The 27,833-nt window shown below is 59.7% G+C and overlaps 2 protein-coding genes across 2 annotated transcripts in view; one reads left to right on the top strand and one right to left on the bottom strand.

Moving 5' to 3' along the window:
- RSPH14 (radial spoke head 14 homolog) overlaps nucleotides 1–27,833 on the bottom strand; it is a 74,101-nt gene that overhangs the window by 8,171 nt on the left and 38,097 nt on the right. The gene's annotated exons all lie outside the window — the stretch shown is intronic.
- The window catches only part of GNAZ (G protein subunit alpha z), a 51,910-nt gene continuing 25,890 nt past the window's right edge, over nucleotides 1,814–27,833 (top strand). Inside the window, exons 1-2 of the mRNA XM_045887237.2 lie at nucleotides 1,814–2,021; nucleotides 24,161–25,343. Coding sequence (XP_045743193.1) covers nucleotides 24,621–25,343 — 723 coding nt within the window. The 5' untranslated portion in view covers nucleotides 1,814–2,021; nucleotides 24,161–24,620. The remainder of the gene's footprint in view (nucleotides 2,022–24,160; nucleotides 25,344–27,833) is intronic.

Raw genomic sequence — 27,833 nt, 5'->3', positions numbered from 1 at the left:
TGGTGGCCACCAGGGTCAGGGGAGGGAGGCAGCAGGCAGCCCCTTGGGGCTTCTTCATGGGCTAGCTGCTGATCTCACCCTGGACTGTGGTAGAGGGTCACCCTACACTGACATCTAGGTTTGCCCCTGCAAACAGCTCCATTCTGACCCCGATCCTACAACAGAAACTGCCCTCACCCATCTCTAAACATGTGTCCACGTGCATTTCCCCTCAGAGTCACTCTCCAAGGACAGTCTACTAGTGTTCCCCTTGACAGAGAAGGACACTGAGGTTCATCCAGGTGAAATAACCTCCCCTCCCCCCAAGGGTGTATAGGCACAGAGCTGGGTCTGGCTTCCCTCCCAGCCCCTCTCACCTCTGATCCACACCAGGGCCGGACCTGTGCCTGCCATCTTCCTGGTATCACCGCCATTGGCCTCTGAGTGGTCCTGTGGGCAGAGGCCCATCCTGACCCAGCCCAGGGGTTTGAAGGCATGCACCCAGAGGAGCCCCTCCATTGTTGGCCACCTCCCTTTGGTTCTCACTGGCCACCTCCAGCGAGCACTATGCCAGGTCTAGGTTCGCCTCAGGATGCCCATCACCAGCATCTGTCCTGTCCCTGACAGTTTAGGTAACTTCTTCAGCCCAGCCTGCAGAACCAGACCCCCACCCCCGCCTTCTGACCACAAACCTGGACTGGGATGACCACCCAATCCACCGCTGTCAATGGCCAATTCCAGTGCTTCTGCCCAGTATGGGGTGATCCTTATAATGTGACCAAGAGGGTGTAAAGTGGTAAGGAAGGTGTTAACTGGGAGAATCTGCATTTTTACCAGGGATGCTCTGGAATACACAAAGATTCAAGTTACAATGATGGAAAAGACAGAGGCATTAATATCTTGGCTCTCTGGCCAAAGTCTTTTAAGCACAGGAGTGAGGGGCTCTCCTGTCTCTGAGGCCCACAGATGGGCTCCCCCTGAAATTGAAAGCAGAATTTGGCAGACTGGCTCAGGTGTATTTTGCTGAGCATCGGATGCCTTCTACCTTCTACCAGCTTCTCCAAGGCAGTGATGGGGGATCCTGGCCTTAACTGAGCTGGCTGCCTCCCGCCTCTCTGATCTGGGGGACAGATCCTGGGCCCTTTTCCCTCTCCTCCTTTTCAAGCAACCTTTGTAGCCAGGATTGCCAGGGACCCTGAAGAGCCCCTACACGCTGAGGGAGCGTGCAGCAAAGATGATTAATGTCCCTCCCATCGCTGCACCAACCTCACGGGTGTGTACTTTAAGGGTTTGCATAGCCTTTTACATGTTCTAGCGGATTGTCGCGACAATTCAAGGAACCAGGTGCCACTAGCCCCACTTTGCAAAACAGGCTCAGAGAGGTCAGTTGGTTGCCCAAGGTCGCGGAGCTCAGAAAGTGCCCAGCTGGATTCGAATTCAAACCGAGGGAGACGAGCCGGGCGGGGGGAGGGGGCGGGGAGATGAGCCATCCGCGACTCTCAGGATCAGTCTCCGGCTCTGCGAGAAGCGGTTCACTAGGTCGGCTCCGCGGCTTCGGCGCAGCCGGGTCCCGGAGACGCCGGTGCGGGCAGCGCGTGCGGGACTGCGGCGCGCGCGGAGCCGCGACCCCGCCCCTACCGTTGCCATTGGACCGCACATAAATCCGTCAGCCGCTCCTGTCCAATGAGAAGAGAGCCGGCTCTCGTGGCGGGGCGGTGGCGCCCAGCGCGTGGTCACCCGCGGGCGCGCGGCACCCCCGCCCGCGGTTGGCCTGGCAACGCGCTGCGCTCGCGGCTCCGCCCCCTGCCGGCGGCAGCGCGGCGCGGGGCGGGCGGACCCGCGGGCGGGCGGCGGGCGGCGCGGGAGAGCTGGCGGAGGGAGCCAAGCCGGCCGGAGGGTGTGCGCCGCCCGCGGTCCGGTCACGTCCCCGCGCGGGTGCCGCCGCCCGCGTAGTGCGGAACAAGGGCGCCGCGGCCCGCGCTCGCCGCCCCGCCCCGCCCCACCCGGAGCAGCTCGCTGATGCACCGTGCGGCGGCCCGGAGGTGAGTGAGCGGACCTGCGGCCGGGGCGCGCGGCAGAACCTCGGGGGCTGGGGGAGCGGCTGGGGCGTCCACCCCACCCCCACCCGGGGCCCCGCCCGGGCCTTTGTGCTAGGGATCCGCCCGGGCGGGGGTCGCCGGGGAGCAGTGAAAGGGATGCCCGGCCGGGGTGGGGGCGACCGGGGCGGAGATGCCCGCGAGGTGGGCAGGGGGCGACCGCGGGCCCGGCAGGTGCTGGGAAGGGGCGCCACTCGGCAGAGGAGCCGGCGGGAGGGGGCGGCTGCGGGCCCGGGAGGTAGGCAGGGGCTGCTGGGGATGCCGCGTCTGGGGGCCCCCAGAACAGCCGCCGGTGCGGAGCGAGGGCCAGACAACCTGCAGGAGAGGCGCTGAGGCGGGGTCTCCCTCCCAAGGGAGCGGGGAGGAGGCGACCCCGGGCGGCTGGAGCGCCGACGCGTGGCCTTGGCTGAAACGGAGGAGAGGGCCCCGGAGGCCTGGGCCCCGGGGCCGAGTGGCTCGCAGTTTTCCGTCATCGGTCTTGCAGAGAACAGGTTCCTTGGACGCATTTAGAGCAAGAGATGAGTATCGACCTACTGCGATTGTGATATGTTCCTGGCTCAATATTTTTTTCCCTTAAAAGGCGGTGGGGGTGTTAGGGGGGTGTTGGGGGGGAGGGGTGTAAGGGCCTCGGGGCTGGGGCTCCGTATCCTACTGGAGATCCAAGGGGGCTCTGCCTGCAGGGCGGTGCTGAGCCTGTCTGGGTGGTGATGGCAGGAATCCGCCTAGGCCGAGAATTGGGGTTCTCTGTCACAAGAGAGAAGAGGGTGGGAAGGCAGTGCCGAGACCAGGGTTCCCTGGAGTCCCTTTCTCAGGATGACAGGACCCGCCTGATAGGCGAGGTCTGCTTGTTTTGGTGAGGCAGCCCAGTCCCTGATGGGCTCCTTTCTGCCCAAGTGATTTCCCTGCCCTGGGGACTGAGTCCTGCTGCCTTGGGTTCTGTCTGGAGGAGGCTCCTTGGCCAAATTCAATTAAACAAATATTTACTGAGCATTTGCTCCCCCAGAGCCTGGCGCTGAGGTGGGAGTGGACTGGGCCTGCCCTCCTGGGACTGACTCACCACCCAACAGGGGAGAAATGTCTCTGCTCAGATAACCCAACCCTGACTGTGGGTGCCAGAGCCTCTGGAGGGACCTCACAGATGACTTGGGCTGGGGTTAGATGGGCTTGTGGGCAAAGTGACAATTTGAACTGGAGCTTGAAGGACGTGAGCACAGCCGGGGTGGGCATTGTGGACAGAGAGGAGAAAATGGACCAAAGCACAGAGAGGGTACTCAGGCAGTTGGGTCCGGCCGGAGCATAGGATGTGCTTGGGAAAGCATAGGTGGTATGGCGGGAAGGGGGGTGGGGGACGCACAGGGGCTGATGGAGCCAGGGAAACGGAACACCCCATTGCTTGTTAGCTGTGACTGTTCAATGGAGGCCACAGTTTCTTCATCTGTGACCTAGGAGCTGGGGTGGGCCTGGGGAAGAGCTTGAAAGACACCAGGGGGCTCCTTGCAGCCTAGCACTCCCGTTCCAGGCACCTTGTCTCTTGGGCAAGGCCAGGGTACTGGGTAACTGACAGCCCGCTTCCTAGCCAGGATGGAGAATGATATTTAGCTGGTGACTCTGCCCCTTTGAGGCATGGACGTTTGTGAACTGTAATCAAGGAGGCTTGGGAGCCTCCATTTAGGGTCTGATCGCATGGGATGCTCAAATGAAGTGGTGTGCCTTCAGCATTCCTCATGCTCCGGGGACAAGACACTGGCATTTGGTTTAAAACTCCTGTGTGTTCCTCTAACAGACGTTGATTTTCTGCGACAGGAGGTAAATAAGACATCGTCCCTCCCCCTCGCAAGGCCAGTGTCACTTTCTGCCCTAGATCTGCTTGCTTGCTCGCTCCGAGGGATGTTTTCACTCTCCCTCTGAAGGGGCTGTTTGTTACTCCTCTGTGTAGCATACCCCCCCCAACCCCCAAACGCACACCCACTTTCGGCTTTTGGCCAAGGCCCATGTTGCTGCTGGGGGGCACAGACTATGCCAAGAGGGACGGAGCCACTTCACTCTTGTGCCTGTCACCAGGCCACATTCTGGGGGCCTGCTGTGGGACTCTAGATTTGGGACATGGAGTGAATCCCTCCCTGTGCCCCCAACTTCTCAGCTCTTCTGTTTCCTGGAGTCTCAGGAGCTTCTAGGTGATTCCAGGAACTTCTGGGTAACCAGGTAGACTTGGCAAGGCTGCCCAGAGCCCCTGTAGGAGGCAGATAGGATGGAGAACTGCATGGTGGGAAGGCTGGCCTGACATTCAGGGTGTGGCCTCAGCAGCCTCAACGTGGCTGCGTGGTTTTCTCACGTGTACACGTGCTTTCCTTCCCTGGACGTGAGGATGAGGCAGCCCTGTACCGTCCCTTGCTGGCCCTCAGCAGACCTAAAATGCCGTGTGGCTCTAGGGCATTTCGCTGCTGTTGGCCATGGCTGGCTTGCAGGAACTCTGGAAGAGGTAGATTAGCACACTGCTCTCCCACAACCCCAGGAAGGAAACCTGGGGTAACTGAGCCTCCAGGCTCAGGCCAGTGGGCGCTGTGGTTGGCAGGAAAGAGGACGAAAGGAAATGGATAGGAGGCATCAGGGCAGATGCTGAGGACCAGCCCCAGAGTGGTGGCCTGACACAGCTTAGGCAGACCGGGGATTGACATGGGAAGGCCCAGACTCCCCCACGCAGGGTGGGGCGGACCTCTCGTTGAGGCCTCCAAAGACCTGGGTCAGGCCCTGGCCCTGTCACCCCCAGCCCAGCCCCATCCTGACTGAGCTTCTTTGTCTTCATTCATAAACACAGCCAAGAGCTCCCTGCCCCATCCCTGCACCAGTCCCTGCATGGGTCCTCCCTATGCATTTGGCCCCTTTACACATGTCCACACTGGCAGGGGAGATGCTTCACAGGAATGAACTGACAGGGTCTAACCACAGGGACTGTCTGATGGCTTCGGGAGCACACAGGAGACACGGGAGATGTCAGCCCCCCGTACAGAGCCCGAGGAGATGGAAATGGTCCACACATTCATTCATTCCTTTGGCTAATATTTACCAGAACCTGCCGGGTGCTGGGTGCTGTGCCAGCCACAGGGGTATATGGCAAGGAGCAGGACAGACGTGGTGTCTGCCCTCCTGGTGCTCCCAGCAGACCTGGGACGGCTGGCACAACACCTGTGTGACTGACTGCCAGGTAAGGTAGGTGCCGTGAAGAGAACTAAAGAAGAGAGTGCAGAGAGGGAGGATCAGGGGGCTGCTCTGTGTGGAGGGGCCATTGGCACAGTGCCACGGAGAGCGATGGGTGAGTTGTGACTGATGGGGAAAAGCAGCCGGAGAGGGGGTGGCAGGTGCAAAGGCACTGAAGCTGCTGGGGGCCCCACCAGAAAGCCAGGTAGCCAGAGCCCCATACTGTGGGGTGGTTTACAGAGTGGGTCAGGTCGGACTCTGCGGGCTGGGGTGAGGCGCAAAGCCGTGGGAAGGTTTAGAGCAGAGGAGAGACTTGAACTAATTCCACTGTGAAAAGACCTGTGCGGCTGATGGGCATGGGGGCAAGAGCAGAGGACTGTGAGGGGCCATCACAGCAGGGGAGGAGTAGGGGTCATGAGGAGCGGTTGGTTGGGGATTTATTTTAAAGAGGACCTGCTGATGGAGAAGAGGCAAGGACGGCTCCGGAGAAATGGCGGTGGCACTGGTGGAGAAGGAAGACGCGGACTCCTTCATGAGAGGCAGGAAATTGGGAGTTGGCTTAGGCCCTGGTAGACATGGCCGTTATGTGGTGGTCAGAGGGGAGAGCAAGGCTGGAGGTAGAAACCTGGAGTCCTTGGCATCAGGTGTGTGGGAAGCCAGGGACTGGCCATGGTCACTTGAGGATCAAGGGTAGGTGGGTCCAGAGGGGCTGGGTCAGGCCTCAGGGCCCTCACCCTTCAGAGCATGAGCTGAGAAGGAGCTTCCAGAAAGAAAAGATTGAGAAGGATGGATGAGCAAGTGATGTGGGAGCACAATCATGATGGCAACATGGCAGGGGACTGGGGGGTGGGGGGGACACTGTGGAAGAGGGTGTTCCCAAGAGGGCGGGTCTCCAGAGGCAAACATCGAGGTACGCATGGGGTGCATGCGGACTAAGCAAATGGGTAGGTCCTGCTACATAATTTGCAGGGCCCTTGTTAAGTTTTTAAACCTTTCAAGACAACAGAGCATTCAACCAGGCCTGGGGCCCTGTTGGACTGCCCACGTGCTTGCCCCTGAAGCCCGGTTGTGGCACGGGGAGGGCAGTGCCATGGACCTGCCACCCAGGCTCCCCTTCACTTGCGTCCCTTGGGGAGGTGGGCAGGTGGGCTGTGTTTGGCACTTGAGGCCACTGGGGTCAGTCAGAGCCAGCCTGCGAGCCTCACCCTGACCTCCTGTGAGCGTCACTTCCTCCCCCTCTGTCCCTTGACCCCCAGTGGCCTTAGGTAGGAGGCACAACTCGAGGGCCGAGGGCTGGGCAGTCCGTTGGCGGGACCCGGGTGAGCATGGCAGGTGGCTTCACACACAATGGCTTCCTTGAGTTCATCTCTTTTCCAAAGGAACCTGCTACATCACAGAGTTTTGAGTTATTTGCTTCTAAATTAAGGTATAACTCTCTTTTAGAAACATCCCTGGAGAATCCAACAAAAAGTGCTACGAAGCGAGACTGTTAAAAAACCACGGTGCAGGGAGAGGCCTTCCAACAGTGTCAAGCCCCGCGTTCCTTCCAGCAGCCGCTGACCAGAAACACACCCGTCCCTGAGGGCTCGTGCGGGCGGGCCGTGGTCAGAGCAGACCTTTCAGAAAGAGCCCCTGCCCCCACTGGACGGCCCTCCCCAACCCCTGGGATGGGGAGTGTTGCGGACGGGGTTCCGGGACCTGAGCCCTGACACCCTCAGCAAGGCCCTGTGCCCCTGTGAGTCATGGAGGTCAAGGCTGTGGTATCGGAGCAGAGGACAGTGGGCTCAGTTGTGCACATTTCCCCGAGAGCCCAGACACAGGATTTCACTGGGACAGCGGCGGGATCCGCTCTGGATTACAGCAGGCAGGTGCCTTCTGGGGCAGAGGCTCACTTTATCCTTCCACTACCAGCTCCTCCAAGAAGGGGCTGAATTTTACCTCAGTTTTGTCCTCACAGTTGAGGAGACGGAGACGTGGGGAGATGGCTTTCCCAAGCGCGCGATTGCCTCTCTCTTTCCCTTTAGCACTCATCACGACATAACCTACTACCTGTTTTATTTATTTGTGTTTGTTTACCATCTCTCCTGGATCTGAATGTAAGCTCTGTAAGGTCAAGACCTTTGTCTGCTGTTTGCCACTGACAGTCCAGTCCCCAGAGCCTGGCCTGGCCCCAGTAGGGTCTCAGCACATCACTGTTGGAGGGGGAAATGGATATTGGCAAGTAGACAGGCCTAACATGAGCTTTTGAGCCACTTTCATGCAGAGGGCTGGGCCTCCTGCTGGCTCTAGCCCTCACACTGAACCACTGCTCTGCTCCTGGGACGCTGTGCTTTTGGGTCCCCAGAGGTGTGTCTTTGGCCTTTAGGTTTGGTGGACAAACACAAACCGCCTACAGGTGGGCGCTGCTGGCTGGCGCCCGTGAGGCCCGACTGTGGTTCACTCCCAAACCAAGGCAGGTAGCTGCCTGGCTCCTCATACTGCCATCACAGTCACCAGTCCCTGCCACTGGGAATCAGAGGCCTCGGGCTGACAGCTGGCCCCGCGGTGATGGGGTGTGCCTGGGTGACGCCTTGGTCGGTGAGTGGGGGTTTCACATGGTCGTGACATGAGGCATGTCCACAGGAAACTGTCGTAAGAGAGCAAGACAAGATCCGGGCGGTAGGAAAGGAGCACGGTGTCGGCAGTGACCATGTGATGGCTGGGTGGCCTTTCCAGATAACCCCCGTGCCCCCAAGATTAGCCCAGCAGAGCAGCTGGGTGCAGAGGAAAAAGTACTGGGTGGGACATCAGGGGGCCTGGGTTATAGGCCTGGCTCTGCCTGTAAAGCAGACGCTGGTAAATTCCCTGCACTCGCTGGGCCTCGGTGTCCTCACCTTACATTAGCCTTGGTCAAGGGTATAGATAGTTCTCCTCTCTTGTACCAACTCTGGTTGCTGCCCAAAGCACACAGTGTTGAGAAGGATCCCAAGGCTGTTACGGCTCGGAGGGCAAGTGGTCATGGTTAATGAGTGATGTTAACCATGGGTACCGGGGGAGGATTTAGACTTAGACGTCTTCACCAGGGACTGGCTGACCCCGCCCACCACACCCTCACTCTCGCCTAGAAGCTGCAGCCCAATCTTCTATCTCTCTTTATGTGCCCCTTCTTCCAGTCACTGACTCTGACCCCTGGATTAGGTGAGGACTCGCCTCCTCTTCGGTGCTTCCCCAGCCAACATTCTGAGTCTAACAGGCAGCTCAGGTCACTGTGGACCTCTTCTCATGGCAGCTTCTTTCTGTACCCCGAAGGAAGGAATGAGCAAGTGAATGAGCCTCAAGCTGTGCTCCAGAAAGGCTGCCTGGAATTAGGAGCCCAGGTGACCACAGAAACCATGTTGTAGCAGTGAGGACAGTGCAGACAGAGGGAGTGAGTGACAAGGGAGGGCTATGGGACCAGCCCGTGGGGCCCAGTGGTCCTGTCTGACCTCGGCCATGGGGCGGCTCACCAGGCTTCACCAGGGCAGACGTGTGAATTTGCTCCAAATGGCCCAGAGGGACTTCTGAAGACCCTCCTTGACCAAGGGTTGGAGGACTTGACACCTCCAAGCCTTCCCCCTGGCTCTGTCAGGTCCTGATGACCTGAGCTCATAATGCCCCACCCCCACGCCCGCTGGCCTCCATGGCAGCAGGCACCCTTACCCACCCCATCTCCTGTGACCCAGGCCACCCCAGCTGTGTGCGGCCTCTGGCCTGCACCACGTGTCCCCCCTCGCTTCCTGTGGCCCTGTGAGCAACCACCAGGACCCCAACTGGCCAGCCCACTGGCCTGCCCCATCCGCACGTGAGGTGCAATGGCCCTGACTCCAAGCTGGGCCTCCCTCCAGCATGGTCACCCTCCCTCACCCACTCCGTTACCTCTGATATGCTGTGCAAACATATTTCTCGATAAAATGCTGGGAAGAAAAATAATTAGAGTGTTGCTTCCATTATCCAATTTTTGATTAATCAAACTCTCTTTGTCCTCGGCCAAAATCTATTCATTTCCCTTAAACACTGGGCCAGTGCCAGGCATCGATTTCCTCTATGATAATACCACGCACGTACGCATGCACATCCCCAGCCCTGCCCCACCTCATGGCAGGAGGAGGGCGCGGGAGCACTGACAGGGCTGTCTGGTGCCCCAACACCACCCGCCTACTCCAGGAAGCCCCACAGCCACGCTGCACCTATCATCCCTGCCCCAGCCCCTCGAGCTCCTCAACTGGGCTCAGCCCCTATGTGGCCTGGGGTCCTTGGGTGTGTTAGTCCTATCTTGCCGGCTGTTCTGGGGCTCTCCTGGGGCAGCGAGGAATGGAGGACCCGTGTGGGTGGAGGGAGTGTGGGGGGCATGGCCACTGTGGCTGCTGAGGACTGGGGCAGAGGGTGAGCTGCAGCCCCAGGCTGTCTCATCACTGGCACAGCAAGGCTGTGGCTGGGTGGGGAGGCCAAGGCTGAGGACCAGGGCTTGTGAGGGAACCTCAGGGCCTTGAGGTTGGGGTAGAGTCGGGATGGGGGCAAGCTTTCAGTGACAGCAATGGAAGCCCAGTCCTGATGGGCTGACCAGATGAAGGGACGTCCTGGGCCAAGCGCTCAGAGGCAGAGCAGTATCAGAGTTGGCCAAGGCTGGACGGGAGGCGGCCACACATCTGCGGTGTCCATCTGGGGGAAGGCCAAGGGCCTTTTTAGAAAACTTCCCAGAAGCCCCCCGCTGTCCCCTCCCCGTGATGAGTTGGCCCCTCCCTCATGCAGCACAAAGGGCTGAGATGGATTTATCAGCACCTGCTTCCTGTCAGGTACTTCGGGCCTGTGGGACACATTAGTGGCAGACCAACAGCCCCTGCCCTGTGAAGCTGGTGTTCTGTAAGCATATGGGAGGGGGCCGTAAACACGATAAGGGAGTTATGCACCCACCATGTTAGAAAACACAGCGAGACATTTGGGGAGTCATAGATAGGATGGGCAGGGTGGCCTCTCGAGGGGACCTCTGAGCCATTTGGGGAAAGGATGGATTGGCTCTCTGGACAAAGAGTGTTCCGGCTGGAGGGAACAGCCAGTGCAGAGGCCCTGAGTTGAGAGTGTGTTTGACACTTGAGAGGCAGCAGGGTGGAGAGTGGAGGGAGCACAGCAGGGGAGGGCAGGGGCACAGCACCCTGGGGCCCCAGACTCTGGCTCAGAACTGAGATGGCCAGCCTTGGGAAGGTTTTGAGCACGGGAGAGATGCTCTGCCTTATAATACGACAAGGACCTCCCTGACTGCTGGGGGAGAGGAAGGGTGCCAGAGAGGTCACTGTAGCAGGCCCCACTGAGAGGCTGGGAGCTGGGAGGTAGGTGGCTGGATTGCAGACACAGCGCTCCCCTGAGGCCAGCCAGGCCTAGCCCTGACCTGAGGCGCTGGGTTCTGTCAGAAAGGAAGGGGGTGGTGGGCAGAGGGAAAGCGAGCATGCAGTAGACGCCGCAGGTGCCCCCAGATCCCCTTTCCTGCCGGCACACTGTCTCCCACCACATCAGTGTTACCTGCTGCACCCCTTGCTGGAGAACTGCCTTGGGGCCTTGCAGGCACTGTCCTATCCCTCGAGGTGGGGCAGCCTTGATTTCATTCAGGCTCCAGAACACCTGGGGATCAGGCCACAGCAAAAAGCCACCTGAAACCACACCTCCGCCTGGTTCCCTCCCTGGCCCTGTCCTGCCTCCCTCGCTCCTGAACTTGCTCCCTCGTCCAGTCATGTGCCCAAGAATCCCCATCTCAGGCTCTGCTTCTCGAGAACACCATCAACAGGTCAGAGGCTGCTGCTGGCTTGGAGACTCCTAGGGGTGGCCCGGCATAGACAGGAGGGCAGGGGCCCCAGATTCGCAGCCTGCAGGCCCGCGTGACTTCAGGAGGCTGGGGAAGCAGGCAATGGGGCAGGGCCAGGTGAAAAAGGGAATAGATGGGAGGTGGTGCTCACCTTCCCGGTGGGAAAGACAAGAAGGGAGCTGCAGGGAGGCAGGAGGGGCTCAGGGAAGGAGTCTTGCACTTGCCTGGCCCGTAGCGTCCTCAGAGGACTGGTCTGGACTGGGGGTAGCCAAGGTGGGGGATGGGATCTTGGGCCACCACACTCAGAGGCCAAAAAATGCAGGGCAAGAGACCCAGTGAGGTTAAATCAGAGTCTCCAGCCAGGTCCTTCGGGGCCTGACTAAAAGTCAGCAGTTACCTTCGCTACGGAAACAGGGAGCCAGGCCCCACCCCAGGCAGCAACCCCTTCCACTCGGCTTTTAGTAAAGGCCACGTGTCTTCCCTGCACATCTGGGTCTTCTTCCCCCTTGTATGTGGAACCTTTCTGGTGGTTTTTTTTTTTATGTATTTACTCCTGGCTCAGAGAAATCTCTGGCCTGATTTCCTCCTGAGTCAGTGTTCCTCAGGCCATGCTGTCACATCTCGTCTGGTCAGCCTCCGCGCTGCAGGTCCCCCGAGCCACGGGACCGTCCAGGGCAGCAGGGGAGGGCCTCGCTGCTCATCTTCGGCAGCACCCTGAAGCCGAGAGGCTGCCCAGCGGGGATAGAGCCATTTGTCAGTGCCTCTCTGCAGCTGGGGACACTGCGCACCCAACCTTGGTCCTTCTCCCATCCACCCGGACTCTGGCTCTGAAATAAGCAGGGAGCTAGGAGGGGGCCAAGAAAGGGGGGCTGCTTTTAAGGGGAGCCCTGCTGTGGGTCTGCTGGTGCCAGGCCAGTCGGGCTGGCTGGGGGGGACATGGATAAGCTACCCCAGTGGCCAGGGCCCTGGTGGCTGTGGGGTGGTGGCAGAGAGCCCGTCCGCACAGAGCCGTGTTTCCCCAGCTCCGAAGCATCTCGCGTGTGCATGTGCTCCCGTTTTTTCAAAGAAACTGTTGTGATAGATGAAATGCAGTGTCGTTTACAAACCTTATAGAAAGCTTGGTGCTCAGAAACCCTCTTACCCCTGTCACCAACACTCACTGGATGAATGGGCGTGCTCTGTTCTCACAGGAGAGCGTGCCCTGCACTTCGGCGCCCACCCCTTGGAGTCAGTGGTGTCTGACCCAAACCTGTGTGTGCCAGCCGTACTTGTCATGGTGACTGTGTCCTTGAGTGCCGCATAAGCTGATGAAATGCGACTATAAGGAGGACTGCTGTGGAAACTCAGTGGATGCTTTGGAAAGCCTCAGTAAAACCTGTGGTTGGGTTCGGTGTGGGCAAGACAATGGTAAGACTGGGGACAGAGAGCCATGACAACCTAGGATTCGGGTCCCGGTGACTTTGCCATCACACACCGCATGGAGAAAGTCAACCGGATGTCACACGTGGTATGCTGTGGTTTGAGAAGGAACAGTGACAGCAACTCCAGTAAGTGAGCCTGTCCTCTGAGAGAAGATGGCCCGCCCCCAAAACTGGTGAAGGAGTGTATGGTTATCTGTTTTAAGTTAAAATGTTTAAAGTTCATATTATCATTACTCATGACTTCCTGCTTTACGTCATGTTTCAATATGCCAGCCAGCCAGCAGTCCCACCTTTGGTGGCAACCTCTGGTCGTTAACAGATCTTAAATGTACCTGTAATAATGGTAGAATCTATAGGGTGGGTTTTGTTGTTGTTGCTGTTGTTGTTTTAACAGAGCAGGAAGGGATAGTTCCTCTACTTGGAAAGGTTGTAAAGCGTGGGTCTGTGACAGACAAGGGGTGGGGAAGGGGTTGCTTGACCACACAGGAGAGCTCCCTCCTGGACAGGCCAGCGTGGAAGCTCCTTCCTCAGGACCACCCCAGGGGAGAGGCCAGCAGCAACTTGCAGGGAAGCGTGGGGTTTCTGAGCCTGAGGGGGACCAGGAGATGGCAGGACACAGGGCAGGAGGGTCAGGGTGCAGAGATGCACTGTCTCCCCCCACTCCCGTCCCCGGCTCCTGTCTTATTTTCAGCAGGATGAGAAATGACCAGGATAGGGTTTTGGGTGGGGCCCAAGCTGGCTGGGGCAGGAAGGGGCAGGGTGAATTGCCAAGGGTGGTAGGACGGAGAGGCAGGAGGGCTCAGGAGGATCTTGCCCACAGCTTGGGGAGGGGTGGGTAAGATGCCCTAGGGCATTTGGGGGAGGGTGGGCACAGGAAGGGGGGCCCAAGAAGTCCCCTGCTGGGGTCCTAGAGGCCCAGTGTGGACAGCAGTAGACCCTCCATGCAGGCCCCCAGGCAAGGTCATGTGAGGTAACGCACTCAGAAGGGAGTTCTGGGAAGCTTTGGAGCTGTGAACCAGTAATTTTTGGTGTTCGTCCATCTACCCATCCATCTGTTCTATACATCTTTACAGAGCTGGCGACGGAGAGGGAGAGGGAGGGTAAGGTGGGCCTCAAGCAGGAGGCCAGACCAACCCGAGGGCGTGGTGGGTGTGCTCAGGGCAGGTGCCTGCAGGGCAGCCAGCGGCCCAGAGGCCAAGGAAGGGCCAGTCGTGGGCGTCCCTGCTGGACTCTCCCTGGGTGAAGTCCAGTCCAGTGCTGAGCCAGTGGCACACGACACTTAGCTCAAGATCTCACAGGGCCAGGCAGCAAGTCACCCCCGAGCCCTTCAGGCCCTAAAGGGGCTGCCCGGTGCTGCAGCCCAGGGACCCCTCACAGGGAGGGAGGCTCTTGCTTGGCCTCAGAGGGGGACGTTTGCAGTGGGATGGGCTGGGGCAGCGCACTGTGGTGTGGGGAGTGGGCGACCCAGCCAGGGAGGCGGGAACCGGGCTTCTGGCAGAGTCACAGGAAGAAAGAGGTGGGGTGGGGAGGCCGGCTTTCCCCAGGGGGCAGCTCCTAGGAGGGTGGCTTATCCCTGCCAGCATCCAGTGTTGCTGGCATCAAGGCAAACAGGGGCTTTTATCTCCTCGGGAAGATACGGCTTTTTAGTCCCACAAGTATGTGCTGTTCTGTCAAAAACCATCGAAGCATTTGGAATGGGCCGACCCAGATTCTGCCGTATGTGATGTCGGTCAGGCCCATGAGCTCTGATGTGTGAGGGAGACATGGTGCATTCTCTGGCCCTGCTTTGCCAGCCTTTCGGGGGAACCCACACGTCCAGCATCCCACATAGGGGGTGGCAGCAGACTGCCCACAGGTCCTGGGTGTGGGTTGATGCACCCTCCATGCCCCACCAAAGGCACTTCCATGGGAGAAATAGGGTCTCAACTGGGACAGTTTCTGCCTTCTGGCCCCTGGGGGGTTGGTCCCTGCCATGGGCAGCCGTCACTGAGCCACTCCCCAGGGAACCGTGGGAAGGACATTGCTTGGGTGGGCCAGCTCTGAGCTGGGCCTAGGCCGGGCAGGGTCTTCTGCTGCCCAACCCAGCACTTGGGGCCGTGTCCCCTCAGGTGTCCCCATCCTGCCTGCCTCCTGCTCTGGCCCCCCTCCCTCGCATGACGGCGGCAGCTTATAATTGTGTCTTTTCCAATGTCACGTCCCTGGACCTTCTGCCACATGCCTCCGCACCCTCTCCTCCACAGTGCTGTCCTTTTATCAGAAATGGCCTCTCAGACTTAATGTGCTCACAGTCTCCCCGGCCAGAACACGGGCTCCTCCATGCAGACTCAGCGTCGTCCACCCCTCCCCCACCCATGTCCCCAAGTCCAGAGCAGAGCCTCCACACAACCAGGCTTGATTGCCAGAGGGCACCGCGATGCTCATTTGGGGCCCAGTGGTTAATTGATTGACTGCCCGTTCGGATCTGAGCGTAGAGGGCCTTGGGCCTGGGTGCAGATGCCCACTGCGCCTCGTGCTGGGTCATTTAGCGACAGGAGGAACAGCAGAGGGTGCCCTGATGAACGGGCAAATGGAACCGAGCAGATGGGGGGGCGGCAGGTCAGGATGGTGCCCCTTTCTGAGACGAGAGACAGCCTCTGAGCTGGGACAGAGGGTGCAGGGCTGACACGCCAGGCCCACCACCCCCGCCCCACAGGTCCCAGCTAGAGGATTTCTGGGCTCAGGTTCCCTCATCCTTAGGTCGTACAAGGTGGCCTGAGGCCACAGCTGTGAGCGGCACCCAGCCTCCCCGGGAGGAGGGTAATCCTTTTTCATTTCTCTCTCAATCCCTTTGCTTCAAGGAGAAGATCTCCGTTTGGTGCCAGCATGACTGTAACACCCTCCGGTGCGCTAATCCCGGTTGTTTAACAAACAGCGAGCCCTCCGCTGGCCCTTCCGCAGGCAGCGTCCCGGACCCCAAGCAGCAGCGACACCAGCTCATAGTTTAGGTTACTTCTGCCTGTGGTGACTTCAGCTTTCCGTTTAAGTAGGAACATGAAGTCCTTTCTAAAGTACATCCGTTTAAGTAAATAGTGCAAGTTAATTTAAAGAGAAATGTTGAGTAAGTCGCGGCAGGTGAGCAGGCTGTGCTGTGGGGACAGGGGTCGGAGGGCCCCGTGGAAGCTGAGCCCCGCAGGCTCAGTTCCCCCTCTCCTCACACCCTCATTCCTCCCTCTGCATGGTCACGCCCATCTCCCAGGTACGCTATGAGGCCGACTCAACAGGACCCGTGTGTGTGAGGACAGGTAGGCATCCAGGCGGGGCCGACCCATGCGTGACAGAGGTGCCAGCTGCGTCCCCCACCGTGGCTGTGGCGGCACCTTCTCCTGGTGGCCCCAGCAGCCCGAGGAAGCACAGTGTGGACTTGGAAAGTGAAGCCAAGCCCTGGCCCTGACCCCATTACACCCAGCTTCCCTGGGACAGACCTTCCCCGGCCCACAGCTGTCCCTGGTGGTCCAAGGACACAAGGAAACGGCACCATGAAGATTCTGTGGGGCGCTGGCGACCAGAGCATTAGGGTGACGCGTACGGATGGGGCCAGTGACACCGTAGGCTGCTGGCGGGTGGGTACCGCGGTGCTGGAAAGGCAGATGCACCAGCTCGGGCCTCGCCAAGTTCAGACTGGGAAGAGGCAAGGAGTTGGAAGGGAAGGGAAGTCCGAAGCAGCAGAAGAACCGGGCAGGGAAGGACACTGGCTTATCCGAGACCACAGAGGAGCCACTAGGAAGACCCCTGCAGGTCCAGGTTGGGCTCTGAGAAGACCTAAAGAGGGGTGCCGACAAGGAACCCGGTGCACGACATTCAGGCAGGGAAGAGGGAGCACAAATGTCAACTGACAAGTAGAACACCAGATTCCAGGACTCCATGCATGAAAGGGCAGTGGGAAACGCTTCCTTACTAAGAGGGGAGGGAAACCGATAATCAGTGACCGTGCAGGCAGAGGCTTTTCCGGACCTCATGTTTCTAAAATAGAGCCATGGTAGGAGCTGACGCAGGGACGGCGGTTCCGGAGGGCAAGGAGGGGGGTCCATTCTCTAGAAGAAGAAGATGGAAATGACATGGGTGGGTTTGGCCCCAGGAAACCATGGGACCCCTTCTGACCTGCCAGCCGAGGCCAGCCCAAGGCCAGCAGCAGAGGAGTGTGGACCCCAACATGCCTCTCCTGCCCGTGCCTGCAGACCCCGAGACATGGACCTACTGGAACTTGGGAGCAGGGCCTTCCCTGCTCTGCCCAGAGGCCCCTACGTGAGGCAGGGCCTAAGGTCACAGACACCAGGGCTGGGCCTCCAGCCCCCTCCCGCGCTGGGTCACACAGAGCAGCTGCTGGGTGCCAAGGTACGGTTGGCAGGTGGGAGAGCCGCTGCTGCCAGAGCGGAAGGTGTCTGCGCAAGCTGGGGCAGGGTGTGGGGCCAGGGGACAGTAGTGCTGAGTCATAGCCCTGCCCAGGCAGGCTGACGCTTGGTCTCCATGGGGGGCGACGGGCAGGCAGCTCTGGGGGTGTGGAAAGGCCAGGACCGCAGACTGATGATCCTCACACTGAGGGGGGCTGAGCACTCTCTAGGGAGCATCAGGCTGGGGGCATGTGTGCGGGAAGACTTGGGACCCGCTGGTGCCCTGGGTATGTGGTCTCACCCTGCCTGCTGGCCCTGAAACCTGGGCTGCCCTCTGCCTCTGGGATTCTCCCCGTGCTCCCTTCCCCCCGCCCCACAGCTGGCCGAACACGCCCATGCCCCTCTATCAGTTCAGTCTAGGTGTGGGCCTGCCTCCTCAGTGGGGCCACATTCTCCTCCCTGGCTCACCCCTTTCTGATGGTCCGGGACTCAGCATGGAGTGGGCTTTCCTTGGGGAGGGAGGAGTCCACAGAGTGAGGGGCTTGGCTTCTCCTTTCCACCTTCGTCCAGGGAAGTGGGTGCCTGGTGATGAGCAAGCCCCGCCCGCCGAGGCCAGGCCTTCTCCAGCCCTGTAAGCTGATAAGCCGTCTGCTCTCCCTGGAGACCCTCTGGCTTAGCCCGGCTTGGGCAGCAACACCTTGGTGACCTTGGCTCCGGGCTCTCGTCCTCTGGAGGAGGGGCCCAGAAGGGGCTGGTGTCGCACAGCCTGGCTCTGCCCTGCTCTGCCCTGGCCCTTAGCTCCGCCATGAGCGAGGACAGGAGTGGACGTGAGTGTTACATCGCTGGAGCTCCGTGCCAGGCCATGTGGGGTGTGCCTGGGGAGAGCCGTGGCCTGGCGAGGTGGGCATCCAGGGTCCAGAGCGCCAGAGTGTGGAAAGGCCGCAGAGAGGTGGCAGCACTGCACTCCCCACCCCCTGGCGCAGGGCTGTCACCCGGCATCTGTGACATGAATGGAGACTTGAGAGGGTCATGTCTGGGGGAAGGGGGCAGCTAGACGTGAGGACGGGCTGGGCTTGTCAGACGGTGAGCAGGGACCAGGGTCGGGGGGCTGGGGGCAGGGCAGGCAAGGGCTTCAAGGGAATGCGTGGTGTGTGTGCTCAAGTATCTGGCTTGAGGCTGCGGGCGGTGGAGCAGCTTTAAGTCAAGGGGTCCCTGAATAGGCTCTGCATTTGGGGATCGCATCCTGCCAGCCTTTAGGTACCCAGGCAAGTGGGTAGGTGAGTCAGGGAGACCCATGAGGGGCCGTGATGGAGCAGAGCCCACCACGGCACACCTGCCACTTCCTCCCAGCGTCCCCTCTCCCAGCCTGCTGGCCGACCCTGGGGTGCCCTGACCCCTACCGCCGCGCTGTCACCAGGCACTGTCCATCGCACAGCCCATGTGTCCCCCACCCCTAGCCCTCGCCCACACTGCTGCCCTGTCACCTGCATGGCCGCGCACAGGAGCCCATCCCGCTCTGTTCACACATAGGGCACCCCTCGCTCCAACCCTGGCTGGCATCCAGCTCTCTCAGAGAAAAAGCTGGAGCTCTTACGGTGACCCCTACTGCCGGCCCCTCACGTTCAACGCCATCTACCCACCTTCCTGCCTGTCCCTCAGACTGGCCAAGCACACTGGCAGTTCCAGTCCCCTCACCACCTGCTCTGTCACCTGTCAGGAAGCAGGCCCTGCCCACTTCATGGACCCGCAGCCTTTACTGCGGCACCTCCGACCCTACTCATGTGCAGCTTGGCACCCTTCTCCATCACAGAGCATTTGCTGCCTTTGATCTGATGCTCACCTCCCTCCACCTGTGTGAACTCAGGCGTGGGTCTTTGCTTCATTCAGCAGTGCCCGCCCCCCACCCAGGTGCCAGGCTCAAAGCCCCAGCTCCACTGTGTGGTTGGGAACCCCTGACTCCTGCCCTTGGCCCTCTCACGCACCTCAGCCCGGCTCCACACAGTGCCCATACCTCCTGTGCTCCCGGCACACCACAGGTAGCCACACGCAGGCGTGTGCACGCACTTGCACATTCCCACACACGTTCCCGGACCTGCACACAGGCGCACACCTAGGCCAGTGCATGCACACATACACAGTCCTGCACACAGACACATACACATCTGCGTGTGTGCAACCCCAGACACACACACACACACTCAACCACATGGTCACAACTAGGCACCCACACAGTGGGGCGCCCCTGATCGACCCTGCCTCCTCTTCTCACCTGTGACTCTCTCCTGTCTTTCTGTCCAGCCCCTCTGACCCTCCTTCAGCTCCCCATTCGCACCATGGTTCGTCTCTCCCCTCGCCCACAGGGCCTTTGCACATGCCCTTCCTCTGCCTGGTACAGTCTTTCCCTCACCCATTCCTCAGTAATTTCCAGCCAGACCCAGCAGCGCTGTGGTGGGGGGGATTGTGGGTATCAGGGCCTGGGGACCCGTGAGCAGTTACTGAACCAGGGAACAATGTAGTCATCCAACCCTTAGTCCTTTGTCTCTGGGCCGACTGGGGAGTCGCAGGAGGCCCAGTAAAGCCCAGATTAGACTAAGAGAGAGGTAGGACTGGTAGGAACCTCACATAAAGGCAAAGAAGCCGAGCCTCAGAATGGGACTGTGCTGAGGTCCCATTTAGACCTTGGCAAATACTCTTGTTCACAGGACTCCCCTCACTGTATCCATGCACAGCCCAGTCTCCACCACTAGTTCCAAGGCACTAAACACTGATATGCCCTGGGCCATGGCTGAGCCCTGCAGAGCTGCAGGGAGAATTCTGAGTGGGCCTTCTGCTTGTTTGGTTCTGGTGACCGGAAAGAAGAGGGTGCCTCTAAGGGAGGGACCCACCTCGGATGTGACTGTTTGTGGCGGCCCCATGCAGATGGCAGAAGCCTCCAGACTTGGCCCGATGCACACCATCGCCTCCTGGCTGTGTTTCCTTCCCCTTTACTCCCACATTGCCTTGTGGCTGCACTGGTCAAGGACCACATGGCCAGCCCCAGGCTGCCGGCCCACTGCCCCCAAACTGCTCTCCTGATTCTCAGAAGCCCAGCCCTCAGCCTTGGGGTTGTGGTGCACGTACTTCCCAAAACACAAGTCACACCTCCTTGGACAGGGCGGCTTTGGGCTGAAGGCTGGGTGGGCGAATCTTGGTACCAGCTGGGGGCCGTTAGTCAGGCGTTCCAATCCACAGAATGGGATGATGGGGGCCCCAAGTGGCCCTCTACTGGTGGGGGAAGCCAGGACCGGGCAGGGGGCCTGCCTCTTTCTCTTGTACCACGTGGCCTCCTTGCTATTTTTATTTTGGGGGTAGCTCACCCACAAGACATTTTTTTTTTTTGGTGTTAAAATAGACATGACATAAAACTTACTGTTTTAACCATTTTTAAGTTTACAGTTCAGTGGTTTTAAATACATTAATAATGCTGTGCAGCCATCTGTCTCTATGAATTTGACGACTCTAAGGACCTCATTTACGTGGAATCACATAGTATTTGTCCTTTTGTGACTGGCTTCTTTCACTGAGTGTAAAGTCCTCAAGGTTCATCCCTGTTGTAGCAGGTATCCTTCCTGTTTAAGGCTGAATAATATTCCTGTGTGTGTGTATTTGACTTATCCATTCATCTGCCAGCGGATGCTGGGGTTGCTCACCTCTTTGCTATTGTGGATATAAGTGCTGTTCTGAACACGGGTGTACAAAAATCTCTCCAAGACCCTGATTTCCGTTCTTTTGGGTGTCTACCCGAAGTGGAATTGCTGGTAATTCTATTTTTAATTTTTTGAGGAAGAACCACCCTACTGTTTTCCATAGCAGCTGTACCACTTTATATTTCTACCAACAGTGCACAAGGGAGCCAATTTCTGCTCATTCTTTTCTTGTTGTTTTTTTAAAACTATAGTACTCATCCTTCTCGGTGTGAGGTGGTGTCCTACTAGGGTTTTGATCTGCATTGCCCTCATGGTCAGTGACGTCAGTGACGTCGAGCATATTTTCATGTGCTTATTGGCCATGTGTTTACCTTCGGAGAAATGTGCGTTCAAGTCCTTCACCCAATTTCCAGTCAGGTTGTTTGTTTTGCTGCTGAGGTTTACTTCTCTGTGTATTCAGATATTAATCCCTTATCCAATATGTGGTTTGCAAGTATTTGTTTCCCACCTGTAGGTTGCCTTTTTACCTGTTGATAGTGCCTTTTTATGCACAAGATTGTGCAGTTTTTATGCAATCCAGTTTGCCTCTCTTTTTCTTTGGTTGCCTGTAGCCTTGGGTGTCACATCCAAGAGATCGTCATCGAATCCAGTGTCACTCAGCTCTTGACCTATGCTTTCTCCTAAGAGTACTATAGTTTTAGGTCTTACATTTAAGGCTTTGATCCATTTTAAGTTAGTTTTTGCGTTTGGTGTTTGGTAAGGGCATTGCCGTTTTTTTAAGAGAAGCCCAGCCTGGCAGGAGAGACTAGAGAAAGGAAGGACGCAGTGGAGAGAGGCGCAGGCCACAGGTGGGGACAGGGCGCCCCACTGGCAGGGAGGCAGCCACGCATGAGCTGGCCCGTGAAGGTCAGGCAGAGTTCCGGTACAGGAGTGAGGCGAGGGGCCACCGATGGGCAGCAGCCCTGGGTGACCGAGCCAGCCCTTCTGAGGACAGCCCTGTGCTCAGCTTGGCAGACTCCCCAGGCCCAAGCTGCAAGGGGAGGGATTTGGGTTTGAGAAGGACCTGGCCGCAGGGCCATCACACGTGGCACTGAGAGGACATGGCCGATGCCTTGGTCCGTTTGGGTACAGCTCTGCACGGAGGCAGGGGACTGGCCTGCACGACCCCAGGCCGTGTTACCTCTCTGGGCTAGACCATGTCCCAAGAGTGGGGTCACTGCAGGGTGCTCGAGGCATGGAGACTTGGTGCTTGGTTGCTGCCTGTCTAGGTGGCAGTGAACGGTGGTGGGAACCTGCCATTCGGGTGATCTTTGTCCCTATCACTGACCAGCCAAGGGAGAACTGGTCATTTGGGGCCTGTGTGTACCTCAGATTTTCAAACACAAGTTAAGGAAAACAATAATGACAACATGGGGCTCCGCTGCCATGGCTGGCCTTGGCTTTAGGAGGGAGGGCACTGGCAGGGAGGGCCCCAGGTGCCCTGGGCGGCTGCTGGGGACCTTGGACTCCTTTCTACACCTGAGGGTCCGCCAGGTCATCAGCAGGGCCCAGGGAGTAGCCACACGCTCACAGTCCAGGGTGGGGAGAGGCAAGCCTGGGTGGCACGAGAGACAGGGCCTTGTTAATGCCCTGACACTTGTTTACAAACCTCTCTTAAAACAAAAGTTCATTCAAGAAGGTACAGGAAATATGGTAAAATGCGAAGAAGAAAAAAAAAACAAAACCTTATTAATCCCACAACCTAGAACTCACTGCTGCTTGAATTCCTTCCCTGACCTCTGCTTGCACAGTGGGTACACGGCCTGTGTGTCCCCGACCCGTGGTCCAATGGGACTGTGGGGAAATGGCAAAGTTCCTCAGCCTCTTCACGCCCGAGTCTTTCCCTTCCTCTCTCCCACCAGCGCTCACTGAGTGCCCGTGGTGTGCAGGGTACAGTGCGGCTCCCAGGCCCCGAGGGACCGGGGCTTAGCACACAGGACGTGCTTGGTTCTAAGGGACACTCACAGGTGACAAGGACACTGGGGTACTGGCTGCCCCTGGTGGGCTTCCAGGCCCTGCACCGAACGCCCTACCTCTAACAGATGCTTGCGACCGGTGAGGGACAGGCTCTGTGGTGTGGAGTCAAGTGCCCAGGCCACACAGCTGGGATGGGACTCATCATCCTGGAAGCACTGGGGGCACATGGAGGTTCAACCAAGGGGGAGAGGTGGCAGGAGAGGAGCTTGCAGGGCCCCTGGCTGCGGAGGCAGGTGGGTGCAGGGAGAGAACAGGCCTCAGGGCCTGCTCCAGAGCAGAACTGCTGGGCCTCGCAGGCACAGAGGCCAGGTGGGAGCATGGCCGGGTGGGGAGACGAGATGAGGCCCCTGGCTCCCGGGGTCTGTTGGCCTTGGGTCCTTCCCATCCAGGGCCTGCCATGAGGGGAATGGGGGCATTAGAGGGGTGAACGCTGGCCGTAGCAGAATGAGGAGGCTGCCGGGGACGGCCAGGACAGAGGTTGGAGGAAGGAGGGCAAGAGTTGTGTGGGGCAGGCTGCCAGGTGGGGGCAGAGCCTGAGCTCTGGGTCTGCCCTCGTAGGGAGGGCCCTGGCTCAGCTGCTCATAGGTCATTGGGGGAGGCCTGAGAAGAGCTTGCAGGCATCCTGGGTCAGCAGGTGGCTGGCTGAGAGCTGGGCGCTGAGGTGCTGATGCCCTGCCCAGGGTGTGAGCACAGCTGTTCCTTACTGACCATCAAGGTGGGAGCAGGGGCATGAAAGACATGGCCTGGGACCCCGGAGCCTGTGGACTGCCCCCTTGCCTTGCCTTGGACTCAGCGACTCCCAGTGCCCTCAGATATACTCTGGCCTGGCTTGCCTCCCACACCTGGCTGCTGGCCTGCACCCCCCAGCCCCTGCTCCCCCAACTCAGCCGCCCCACCCGAGGCCCCCCCCGCCCCCCGCCACCTCCTCCACCAGGAGCCAGGTAGCTGTCCACCCTGTGGTGCTCCAGCCTGGGGCCTCTGCCTCGCTCTGCTCCCTGCTTATTGCCAGGCCTGGCCAGCCTCCTCCTAGTGAATGTCCTGCCCTGAGAGAGAGCAGAAGTGACCGAGAGCCCATGAGAGGTGGTGAGGGGGGATCACCCAGTTACCCTGGCATGGGACCCCACCGTAAACCAAGGAGGAGCCAAGCCCCCATTGATGCTGTGGCAGCTACAAGAGAGAGTGATGGAGGTGGGGGGAGGACATCACAGCAGGATCGTCGTATTGAATCCTAATGACCACCAGACCCAGAGACGGAGGGTCTGGGAGGGTGAGGTTGGCCGGGTCCGGTGGGCAGGGAGGGGCGGCAGGGCCCCGGGCTCACTCCCTTGCTCTGAAGTCCTAGTGTGGTTCTGGGCACCCTTTCCTCAAGCACCAGGCTTCAGGCACACTGGCTCGGAGGAGGGGTGTGGGGCGTGGCTCCCAGCCCCGTTCGTTCTGCCGTGGATTTGGGCACAATTCTGCAGGGTTCCAAGGAAGGGAGGGGGTTTGATTCCCTGTTCCCCAGGCTGCTTCCCGACGAGGTCCGAGGTCTCCCTTTCCCACCCGGCCTGCGGTGGGAGGAGGCTCACCCTCTTCTCTGTGTTGGCAGGTGAAGGGCGGATGCCCAAGGCAGGGGGGCCGCAGGGAGCGCCCGCGGCCCCAGGGGCTGGCCTTCCAGCCACACTTAGCAGCACCGCCCCGGCAACCGGCAGCCAGACGGCAGCGGCCTAGGCAGACGCTAGAGTGCAGCTGCCCACCGTCGGGAGGACAGGGGATGACTGCGGCATACCGGGCCCCACGGTGGCCTGCGCAGGTGGAGTGTCACTAGAGGGAGGGCCCGGCCACCTCCTCGCAACAGGCGATCGCCATGCCAGCTGGAGAAGAGGTGCTGGGGCAGGGGCTGCAGCGTGGCATGGCCTCGCCCCCGCACCCGCGCTGAGCGCTTCGAGGACAGCAGGGCTCCTTCTGCCGGGCTCACCCGGCCCACGTCTTCAGCGTCCCCTGCTCGGTGGCGACAGGGGGAGGTGCCCCGTCCCGTGCTCTGCATCTGGGCCCGCCGCTGCCGGACCATGGGATGTCGGCAAAGCTCAGAGGAGAAAGAGGCAGCGCGGCGGTCCCGGAGAATTGACCGCCATCTGCGCTCCGAGAGCCAGCGGCAGCGCCGCGAGATCAAGCTGCTCCTGCTGGGCACCAGCAACTCAGGCAAGAGCACCATCGTGAAGCAGATGAAGATCATCCACAGCGGGGGCTTCAACCTGGAGGCCTGCAAGGAGTACAAGCCCCTCATCATCTACAACGCCATCGACTCGCTGACCCGCATCATCCGCGCTCTGGCCGCCCTCAAGATCGACTTCCACAACCCGGACCGTGCCTACGACGCCGTCCAGCTCTTCGCGCTCACGGGCCCTGCGGAGAGCAAGGGCGAGATCACACCGGAGCTGCTGGGCGTCATGCGGCGGCTGTGGGCCGACCCCGGGGCGCAGGCCTGCTTCGGCCGCTCCAGTGAGTACCACCTGGAGGACAACGCCGCCTACTACCTGAACGACCTGGAGCGCATCGCCGCGCCCGACTACATCCCCACCGTCGAGGACATTCTGCGCTCCCGGGACATGACCACGGGCATCGTGGAGAACAAGTTCACCTTCAAGGAGCTCACCTTCAAGATGGTGGATGTGGGCGGGCAGAGGTCGGAGCGCAAAAAATGGATCCACTGTTTCGAGGGCGTCACAGCCATCATCTTCTGTGTGGAGCTTAGTGGCTACGACCTGAAACTCTACGAGGACAACCAGACGGTAAGTGTGCCGGGCTTTTCCTCTGCTTGTTCCTGCCCCCGCTGGCTCCTTGGGAAGTGGGTGGGCTTGAGGGTATGGGCCGCCCAGGGCAGGAGAGGCTGTAGTCAGGAGGGGAGCCATGGTGGCTCCGGCGGGGTGCTGTCCTGGGAGCACAGTGCGGACGGTGCTAGGTATCAAGGGCACTCTAGGACCTTGGGGTAGCACCTGCTGTCAGCTCTCTTGGTGGCCACCCTAGCATGGACAGGTCCCACTCTGACCTTGGTGCCCTGACAGGCCCTCAGGGCTCTGAATACCCTCTGAGGAACCACCACACCCTCGGGCTCCACCAGGTAAGGGTGCCCTCACCCAGCTGCTGACAAGGTGCTCTGAGACCCCAAGGTACCCAGGTGGCCCCCGCCTCAGTGCCACAAGCAGCCCACGCCCCGTGCCTGAAATACTCAGGGCGCAGAGGGCCATCCCTCTGCTGTGTGGGGCCTGCTCCTCAGCCCCAAGAGCATGTTGCTTGGAGCCCAGGGGAGGGGCTTGGACACCTGGGTGTCAAGGAAGGCTCACTGAGGAGGAAGAAGGGGAAGCTGGGCCCTGTGAGGGGCTTTGTTTCAGGTGAGGTTGGGGTGCAGTCACATGCACTGGGGAGTAACCTTGGAGGCTGGGAGGGAGGTTGACAGCTCTGCAGGACAAGAGTGGGGACAAGGCCCAGGCCAGGCAACCAGTTGTTGGTCCATGTAGCAATTCAGTAAATACACAAAACTTCTACCAATCCCAGGCACTGTGCTGGGTCCTGGGAACTGCAGCCACAGCCCCACAGCCCAGGGATCTGGATCCTGGGAGTCTGGCGGCCACAGGGTTAAGAACTGTTTCTGAGGTTTAATCCCCAGGGGTTGGGTGGGTGTGGGGATTCTTTCAGGCCCTCAGCCTTGGCTAAGAACCCACTGTGTGGAGAAGGGGGCTCAAAGGCAGGTGGTGGGTGGAGGCCCCCGAGAGTGGATGCAGTGTGGGGAGGTGCCAAGGGGCAGCCAGGGTTGGTGCTGAGCCAGTGAGGGCTCCAGGAGGAGCTGCTGGGCAGGAAAGGGAGCCAGACCCCTGGCAAGGAGGGGGTGGGCAACACGATGCAGGCTCAGCCAAGGCACAAGGCCCAGTGCTCAAGGCACCGCAGAGTCCTTGGGTGCCCAGGAGTGGTGGTGGAGTCTGAGCAGCCAGACAGGGTGGGGGTGGCCCGGGCTGCCCAACCTGGGCTGTCCTGCAGAGGAGGTTTTGTGCCAGGCAGGAGCACTGAGCAGAGACCTGGAATCTGCCCTTAAGAGGTCTTTGATCCTAGGGGTGGGGGGCTTGGGGGCAAACGGGTCCATAAGTAGCTGTAAGTGGTATGGGCCTGTGGGTGTCAGCGGCTTGGGGAGGCAGTGGGCTGGCAGGGGATGGCCATGGGGGGGACCCACCATGCTGGGAAATGGGGGGGTCAGCCTCCAGGGTCCAAGGGACCAGGGCGATGGCAAGGAAGGGGCTTGGTCCTTCACTCAATCTTTTTTAATGCAGGTGGTGGCTTTATTCTTTGGGTTCAGCTGGGAGTCTTAATTGAGCCTGCGGCCCCAAGAAAGCCTGTGGATGGCTACAGGCTGTGGCGACCATGCTGGATGCCTGAGCGTTTTTCTGGATAGAGAGAGGGTCTGTGGCTTTCATCAGGTTTTCAAGGAAGTCCAGCCTCTTGGAGGAGGAGAAAGAAACAGCTGCAGGTGGTCATGGAGACAGGAAGCAGGGCTCCCCTCATCTGCCCTGTGTGCATCCAGGGGTGTCTCCAGAGCTGGGCCTGGGCTGAGGATGCTGAATGCACAGGGCAGGACAAGCCTGCAGCTCCCGGTGGGCAGGGCCTGCCTTGCTCCCAGCACTGTGTGGTTTCTAGGGGTTCTAGCTCCTCTTATTCTTCTGCCTGTACCCACTTCAGTGCCATGTGTGGTTCTGGGCAGAGGGAACATCCTAGCTGACGGGCAAGGTCAGGCTCCTTGAAGAGGCATTGTTCCGAGCAGAGGGCTTGGGGCTGACCAGGCCATGATGCAAGGCCAGGGTCAGGTGTCCAGTTGAGGCCCCAGGACAGTGCCAGAGCAGATCCACCAGCCACACGGTGCTCCCATGCTCAGCTCTCTGGGCTTCTGCCTGTTTGTCCAAAGGCTGGTGATAGCCTGGGCTCTGGGGCCTTCCTGGGGCCTAGATCTCAGGGCTGCTTCGTCTGTCATCTCCAGGGTAAGCATGGCAAGTTCCTTCAGCCCGGGGTTGGGCTCCCAGACCGTCTGTTGGCAGGCTCTGCCGGCCAAGCCTGTGCCCACAGGTGTGGCAGGACATGGGAGGTGGGGTCCCTGGGCCCTGAGATGGTCCCATGTCTCATGGAAGGATTTGGCTATCAAATGGGGTGGTTTCTGGAAGGCCTGTATTTGCCCCCCTGGAGGCAGCCAGGCTCTGGAGCTGCTCAGGGCATTTTCTAAAAGGAGGGGCTAGCAGCCA

The sequence above is a fragment of the Mirounga angustirostris genome, unplaced genomic scaffold (assembly GCF_029215605.1).
Source record: "Mirounga angustirostris isolate CCGP_5_RB_7025 unplaced genomic scaffold, mMirAng1.0.hap1 SCAF_14, whole genome shotgun sequence".
NCBI classification, from domain to species: domain Eukaryota; kingdom Metazoa; phylum Chordata; class Mammalia; order Carnivora; family Phocidae; genus Mirounga; species Mirounga angustirostris.
This window is presented reverse-complemented; position numbering and strand designations above follow the sequence as displayed.